The following is an 8,793-nucleotide window of genomic DNA, read 5'->3' as shown; positions in this document are numbered from 1 at the left end:
GCTCCCCGTCTGTTTGTGGCTCCACGACGTGAGAGCAAACCTTACAAATACCGCTTGGTCCACGCATGCGTACACGAGAACGGCGCATGTGCACTCAACAGGAGGGCGCTGAATCGGACGGGGAGCTCCGATGATACGCATGTGCACTCAACAGGAGGGCGCTGAATCGGACGGGGAGATTCGATGATACGCATGCGCTCTCAAGAGGAGGGCGCTCAATCGGACGGGGAGCTCCGATGATACGCATGCGCACTCTTGAGGCGGGAGCTCAATCGGACGGGGAGCTCCGTCTCACGGAACGCCTGTTTTCTGTCAGGGCGTCGAGGCGCGGGAGAGCAGGCCGCACTCAGGCCCGCACTCGGCCCGCCTTCCCCCTCCGCCCGCCCTCGCTCCGAGCCGCCTCAAGCTTCTCTCCATGGGGGTCCCGTGCGCGCCCCGCCCGCGGTGGGCTCCCAGCCCGAAGGCGCTGATCCTGACAGGTGAGGGGGCCCCAGAGGGAGATCTTTCCTGTCCGAGGGCGCGGAGTGTCAGGAGCGACCCCAGGCCTCACAATATTCAAAGCTCAGAGGCCTCCTTTGGCCTCCCTGTCCGAGCAGACCGCAGGCCTCTCTCTCAGCCCACCAGCCTGGTGCCCCCCGCCCAAAACACCACCTGTCCCTTGTACTCCTGCCATTCAATGGAAAGAAAGCGGGGGGGGGGGGCTCTGGGCCTCTCAGGGATGGAAGGGGCCCTCCCATGGCCTCTCAGGGATGGAAGGGGGCCCTCCCATGGCCTCTCAGGGATGGGGCCCTCCCTGGGCCTCTCGGGGATGGAAGGGGCCCTCCCATGGCCTCTCAGGGATGGAAGGGGCCCTCCCTGGGCCTCTCAGGGATGGGGCCCTCCCTGGGCCTTTCAGGGATGGAAGGGGGACCTCCCATGGCCTCTCAGGGATGGGGCCCTCCCTGGGCCTTTCAGGGATGGAAGGGGGCCCTCCCTGGGCCTCTCAGGGATGGAAGGGGGCCCTCCCATGGCCTCTCAGGGATGGAAGGGGGCCCTCCCATGGCCTCTCAGGGATGGAAGAGGGCCCTCTCTGGGCCTCTCGGGGATGGAAGGGGGCCCTCCCATGGCCTCTCAGGGATGGAAGGGGGCCCTCCCATGGCCTCTCAGGGATAGAAGGGGGCCCTCCCTTGGCCTCTCAGGGATGGAAGGGGGCCCTCCCATGGCCTCTCAGGGATGGAAGGGGCCCTCCCATGGCCTCTCAGGGATGGAAGGGGGCCCTCCCATGGCCTCTCAGGGATGGAAGGGGCCCTCCCTGGGCCTCTCAGGGATGGGGGACCTCCCATGGCCTCTCAGGGATGGAAGAGGGCCCTCCCTGGGCCTCTCTGGGATGGAAGGGGGCCCTCCCATGGCCTCTCAGGGATGGAAGGGGGACCTCCCATGGCCTCTCAGGGATGGAAGAGGGCCCTCCCTGGGCCTCTCGGGGATGGAAGAGGGCCCTCCCTGGGCCTCTCGGGGATGGAAGAGGGCCCTCCCATGGCCTCTCAGGGATGGAAGGGGGCCCTCCCATGGCCTCTCAGGGATGGAAGGGGGCCCTCCCATGGCCTCTCAGGGATGGAAGAGGGCCCTCCCATGGCCTCTCAGGGATGGAAGGGGGCCCTCCCATGGCCTCTCAGGGATGGAAGGGGCCCTCCCTGGGCCTCTCAGGGATGGGGCCCTCCCTGGGCCTTTCAGGGATGGAAGGGGGCCCTCCCATGGCCTCTCAGGGATGGAAGGGGGCCTTCCCATGGCCTCTCAGGGATGGAAGAGGGCCCTCTCAGGGAAGAGGCCCTCCCTGGGCCTTTCAGGGATGGGGCCCTCCCTGGGCCTCTCGGGGATGGAAGAGGGCCCTCTCAGGGAAGAGGCCCTCCCTGGGCCTTTCAGGGATGGGATCCTCCCTGGGCCTCTCAGGGTTAGAAGGGAGGGCCTTTCAGGGACGGGGCCCCAGTTGCAAAGAGATGCATTTTGCAGGTGTGTCCTCAGTGAAGCATCCTGACCGGCTGCCATTCAGAGACACTGCGCCCCACAGGTTTAAGTCTCGGCATGAAATAAGTTCAATATGCTTTGTGAAGATTTGATTGAAGTCTATTCAAATAAGAAATACATCCACCCATCGTACAGAGCGTCCTCTTGTCAGGAGTTTGCACGGCAACTAACACTAACGCCCTTTGAACATACTGACATCAGCGCTCCATGCATGAGCAGTAATTCAAAAGAACATAGCAACATTACAGTATACAGAATATCACGCCAAACATTCTTTAGTGGCGCGCGGTAATAATCAAAATAAAAGAAATGAAACTAACCTCTATTACATCACCTTCCCCCTTAACCAAAACACAGAAAATGATATAATAACATTCTATGTAACAAAAATGATCAAAGTGATACATATAAAATTGAATTACAGTGTCAATACCTAACAAAATCCTCAAACTTTTTAGGAGGTCTTATGATACGGCCTCTAGAAGAGTAGCCTCTAGTGGTACCCACATTGATCTGGCATGAAGCATTATTAACCAATGAAAAAGACAAATCATTTTGAGAAACAGAAACTTGTGAAGAAGACCTCGAGGATCCCACAGAATCAGCTGTTCCCAACCAGTGACCCGAATGAAGGTCATCACTCGTTTCTTTCTGTCTGTTTAATAAAATCTTAGCTTATTCACGAGAAACTTTAACTAGTTGTCTTTTGTTCCACCACCCTTTCCTTTCAATAAAAGCAGCCCCTTTGCTCACTTTACATACCCTTTTGGGTTTCAATAACTTTGATTCCCCTTTCTTAGTTTTCGCAGGCTTTTTCAACAAGACCCAATCACCAATCGACAAATCATCATGCGATACTTGACATTTCTTATGAAAATGTTCCTTCATTAGTAATTGTTCAGCAACAACTCTTTTAGAAACGTCTTTAATATCAATCTTTGACTCGTTAGATTTTTTGCGAGCCAAGTTGGAAATAAAGACGTGAGCATTCCTGCCCCTCAATAAGGTGAAAGGTGATACACCCATTGTGCAATGTGGGGAAGTATTATAACTCCAGATTTATTCCGCAAGAAAAAACATTAACATCTAGACCAGCAGACAATGCGGTCTGTATGCCCTCTTTCACAATTTTATTACCCCGTTCCACCACCCCATTGGAAGTTGGTGAATAGTTACAGTGCTACTTTAAGATGTTTGATATCAAGTTGCTTTAAAAACTTACACATTTTGTCGGAGACAAAATGTGTGCCATTGTCTGTTACAATGATCTTCGGAGTACCTTCTCGAGTAAAAATTCTTTTAAGAAATGACAACGTCGACTCAGAATCAGGCGATTCGACAAAACAGTGCTACATCCACATTGAGAAATAATTGATGACTAAAATAATGAATTTCTTGTTCTGATTGAGCAGGGAATAAGGACCTGAAAAGTCCAAAGCTATTTTTTCCCATGGCGACTTTGGAAACTCAGAAGGATGCAACAGAGTTTTCAAAGTACGCCAGTGTTTGTCAGACAATAAACATTCTGGGCACATGTCAATACAGGACTCAACCTGCGAATCAATCCCCGGCCACCAATAATGCTGCTTGATCTTCATAGCGGTTTTAGTGGATCCCAGGTGTCCCATGTGAGCATTGTTTATAATTACTGGACGTAAGTCAAACGGGGGAACAAACCTGTCCCCTCGGCGTATGATTCCGTTCTCAATAGACAACTTATCCGCTATCTGAGCGAAAATATGTAGATCCCCATTTAGACATCTAGGATCTGGCAATACACTGGTTGAGTATTCAGTAACTTTTCTTATTACTGTGGCATTTTCACATGCAACCTTCCAGTCATCCTCAGACAAAACAGAATTGTATACCTGAACCGCATCGACCAAAGCAACACATTCCCTATCATCCAATAGGGAATCATCTTCATCGTCTTTGTCCATCAGCAATCTAGACAGACAATCAGCTCGGACATTTTTTCCTCCCTGAATGTGTTTACCAGAAAAATTGAATTCCTGGAATTTAGAAACTAGACGCATGAACCTAGCGGACATACAGGTAGTATTAACTTTGTTAAAAATATATATCAAAGGTTTATGGTATGTTACCAACTCAAATCTGCGCCCCCAAATGTACATCTTGAATTTATGGACCGACCCACACACCCGCCAGAGCTTCCCTCTCAATCGTGCTATACTGTCTCTCACATGGTTTGAGGGACCTGGACGCAAATGCCACTGTATGTTCCTGTCCGTCCACACTCTGGCTCAGGACCGCTCCCAAACCGGACATACTTGCATCAACTGTTATAAGAGACATTCAGTCATCCCTAAAGGCATGTAAGGCTCGGGCCGACACAATCAATTTCTTAACATTCTTAAATGCAGACTCCACTTCATCATCCCATTTAAACCTATGACATTTTTTCAACAATTGCCGTAGAGGTTCTACAGATTGTGCATAACTGGGCACAAATCTTGCGTAATATTCGGCCAGACCGAGGAATGAACGCAACGCGTCCTTATCCTTTGGTGCATTAGCTTCTTCAATCCCTCTGATCACAGAAAATGTAGGTTTAATTCCGTTATCAGATACGGTATGCCCTAAATATTCTAATTCTTGCACAGCACCCTTGCATGTATGTGGCCTCACAGTCATCTCTTTGGACCTTAATATTGATAGAACACGTTTTAAAATTGCATTGTGTTCTTCAATCGATTATTCAAAAATCAGAATATCATCCAAATATGCTTGGACTCCAACTATTCTTTGAAAAAGAGTGTTCATCAATTTTTGGAAAACACTTCCAGCTGATGCTAAACCAAATGGGAGGCGGAGGAACTTATACGCACCAAATGGGGTCACAAATGTTGTTAAATCTTGTGAGTCTTTAGATAACGAAACCTGGTGGTAAGCTGACCTTAGATCAATTAGCGAGAACCACTTGGCTCCCCCAAGGTGTGCCAGCAGTTCGTGAATTCTAGGAAGTGGGTGGCAGTCCACGATTATATTCTTATTAAGTGTGCGCAAGTAAGTGCGAAGTCTGATCTCACCAAATTTTTGGGTGCAACCACAATGGGAGCCACCCACTGCGAAGAATCCGTCGGACCTATAATCCCTTGCTCACATAAATTCTGTAAATAAAGTTTAAGATCATCACAGACACTCATGGGAACTGAGCGAACTTTGTGTGACACAGGTTGAGCTCCAGGAATCAATTTAATATGGTGCTCAAAACCCGTAACTTTCCCCACCTAATTGTTAAAAACGGGTTTAAATTCCTCAATGATGTCATTCAAACAACACGTGCCCCCCTCTGATTCTGGAAAATCAATATTGCAAAGGGATAATTCAGCCAACTTGATTGGATTTTCATCCCCGGGGACCAAATACAAACCCATGCGGGCCAAATCTTTCCACCCAATTATATCCTTCCCTTTTATGGCCACATCCATTTTAGTCATTGTCTACCTCCTGAGACATTGTACAACTCCAGGAAAATATCCTAACATATCAATATCTTTCTCGCCGAAAGCTTTAGGATTCACATCAGACATAAGTAATTTTTTATCCTTCCACCATTCGAAAAATGTAGAGTCTCTCAAAATAGTTATCGGTGATCCGGAATCCGCCTTAACCTGTAAAGAAATGTTATCAATAGAAGCTAAACATAACGATCTTTAATACAATAGCTTCCACAATCTAACGTTACGATCACATTGTTCAATGAATTTGAGCAAGAATCAACTTCCGTTTCTATATTTTGAACATTTATGGCTTTTTTAGTATTCCTGCACAAACCCTGAAAATGACCTATTTTTTTGCAGACTACACCGCCTTTAATGATAGCTGGGCATCCCGGAAAGTTTCCAATGTGATTCCTCTATCCACACCTGCAACAAAACACATTTTGTTTCCTTTTAACAAATTTTGTATTCTTGTTTTTAACGTTGACAACCGCTAGTGGACATTCATTTTCTGAATCGTTAGAAGTGATTCAATTGACCACAGTCTTAGTATCGTCTTCCATAACTCTACTAGAAATAGTTGAATGCTTAATACTCAGGGCTAATTCAATTACTTCAGATCCCGGGGCATTTTTACAACTCAAAATTCTCTCTTTAATTTGACGAGATGCACAATTGACAACACAAATTGATCTCTAATGTAATTATCAGCAAGTGGGCCAAAACCACAAGTGGTAGCTAAGACCCTGAGAGCAGAAATATACTCCTCCACTTTTTCGTCCTCTTTTTGTTTGCATTTGTAGAAATTGTGACGTTCCAACATAATGTTTGGTTCCTCTTCAAATTGCTTTTTAAGGCGTGCAAAAGCTTCTAGATAAAACGTTCCATTGGTTATCCCCGGAATGAGATGGTGGAATAGGAACAATGCTGTTGAAAATTCTTTGAGCTACTTGACCAAGACAACCAAACAATAAAGCAAACTTTCTTGCTGGGGAATAATTAACAGCGTCTATAGCTACCAGGTGAGTTTCAAAAAGTCTGAACCATTCAATCAGGTAATTGGTGGACTGCCAGGCTTATTAAGAAAAGGTGGAGGCTGAATAAATAAATAAACACTAATGAGTGATGACTGAACAGTTAGATGAATGTTGAACAAATGGACACCAACAAAATGACGTGCGTATTGTCATAATAAATTATATGACACACTGTAATGATCAACTGTCTTTTAGTGTAAACACAATGCGCTGAAATGACGTGCGCGTCGTTGTAACTAAACGGCAATACGCAGGAAAACACATAAGAGCATTAATAATGAATAATAATGACGTGCGTGTCGTCGGAAGGTAGACCGTTGACACGCAGAATAGCCAAAGGCACAATTGTCCGTGTTGTACACGAACGGTAACTTTACCATTAAGTTGCATGCAAAATTGTCCCAATCCAAAATGGCGCCACGTCAGGAAACGTCGTCACGTCAGCAGGGACTCAATGGTTCAAGCAAGCTCTCGAGAGACGCGCGAGAAAAGGAACGCTCCAAAACACAACTACGTAACCACGTACCTTAGGGATCTTCTGGTCCGAATGCAAGACCTTACCCCTCATCGATTGACGCCCAACCGCCGTTGATAAGAAATGGCAGTAGGTCAGAAGAGGTAAAAGGGTCAGTTGGTCTGTCGTTCCTCGATGCGGTACTTGAGAGATGTTGAATAAATGCGTGGGCTGATGAGTGTGTGTTCCCAGACGGGAGATAAATGAAATAAGTTCAATATGCTTTGTGAAGGTTTGATTGAAGTTTATTGAAATAAGAAATACATCCACCCATCGTACGGAGCGTCCTCTTGTCAGGAGATTGAGTGGCAACTAACACTAACGCCCTTCGAACATACTGACAACAGCGCTTCATGCATGAGCAGTAATTCAAAAGAACATAGCAACATTACAGAATACAGAGTATCACGCCAAACATTCTTTAGTGGCATGCGGTAATAATCAAAATAAAAGAAATGAAACTAACCTCTATTACACGGCCCCCAACCAATTCTCACACCTTCAGCCCAAAAAGGGCTGTAAAGAGGTGCTTGTAAGGTGGCTAAGAGGAGGAGCTGTGGCCAGGAGACGTCTGAACGAAGCAGCTTCTGGAGCCATGTATATATCACATATGTGAATTAGAAGGGCCTCGCACATTCCCTTTCGGCCCTGGGCCCCAAAAACCTTGAACTGGCCCTGGCAGGCAGTATGGAAGTGTGTCCTATCCGGAGGCATTTACCTGAGGCGGTGTCAGTGGTCTCACCTGAGGCGCTTACCGGAGGCGGCGTCAGTGGTCTCACCTGAGGTGTTTACCGGAGGCGGCGTCAGTGGTCTCACCTGAGGCTGCGTCGCTGCTCTCACCTGAGGCGGCGTCAGTGCTCTCACCTGAGGAGGCGTCAGTGGTCTCACTTGAGGCGGCATCAGTGGTCTCACCTGAGGCGGCGTCAGTGCTCTCACCTGAGGCGGCGTCAGTGGTGTCACCTGAGGCGGTGTCAGTGCTCTCATCTGAGGCGGTGTTAGTGGTGTCACCTGAGGCGTTTACCTGAGGTGGCTCTGGGCTCAGGCTGTTCCCTCAGCACAGCACGCATGTGGACTCTATGGGGAAAGGCGTTTTATAACGTTTACTGATTTTAAAAGTTGAAACTAGTGAGCTGGTTGAAGAGCTCCTTAAAGCAAATGCGCGCCATTCATTCACACCGCACTGTCGATCGGTAAGCCCTGCCATGGTGCAGACGCCGCCACTACTCACGGGATTGTCCGGAGTTTACAAGTCGTATTAAAGAGCCAGCATCGTCTGAGCCCCCTATACTTCGGCCACCTTGTTGGCACTGAAAAATTGATTCATCCATAGCACTATTAAGTGCCCAGAGGTTTTTTGAACCGTGGACAAGTTTCATGAATTGGTAAAAAGTCATTACGAGTATACCAAATTGAGTCACGACAGGGATTAGGTCCCGGCTGGGATCTCTGTAAGTTGCTTTCATTCACCTTCATCACGGTGTCACTGTCTTTGTATACATATTTACCAGCATTGAGCAGGTGTCCCATATACAGTTAGTCCTGAAGAGACCTTCTATCCATACAAGGTCGAAACGTCGTCGACAACTTGTAAAGAAGCAGACCGTTTTTTAAGTTGTCATTACTGGTCAACTTGAATATTAATTTTGAAATTAACCAATAGGTCGCCTCTTTTCTTTCCAAAAAACGAATTCACCATAGAAACCCTATGTCATTTCTCTTTTTTTGAATGAATTTTTGTAAATAAGTTGTGTTTTTTGTTCAAAATTATTCACTTGGG

General features: G+C 47.5%; 1 protein-coding gene across 3 annotated transcripts in view; it reads left to right on the top strand.

Moving 5' to 3' along the window:
- Positions 1–266: 266 nt before the first annotated feature.
- The window catches only part of LOC144766580 (cell adhesion molecule CEACAM8-like), a 160,573-nt gene continuing 152,046 nt past the window's right edge, over positions 267–8,793 (top strand). For 2 of the 3 annotated variants that reach the window (XR_013597847.1, XM_078650377.1), the window contains exon 1: positions 268–479. Coding sequence is in view for 1 of the 3 variants with exons in the window: in XM_078650377.1 (XP_078506503.1) it covers positions 416–479 (64 nt within the window). In the remaining 2 variants the exon portion in view is untranslated. Of the gene's footprint in view, positions 480–8,793 lie in introns of all 3 variants that reach the window. The other variant, XR_013597848.1, reaches the window with a different exon arrangement.

Source organism: Lissotriton helveticus, chromosome 7 (genome assembly GCF_964261635.1).
Source record: "Lissotriton helveticus chromosome 7, aLisHel1.1, whole genome shotgun sequence".
Lineage (NCBI taxonomy): Eukaryota > Metazoa > Chordata > Amphibia > Caudata > Salamandridae > Lissotriton > Lissotriton helveticus.
The sequence above is the reverse complement of the archived record's forward strand: the minus strand, read 5'-3'. Positions and strand labels throughout refer to the sequence as shown.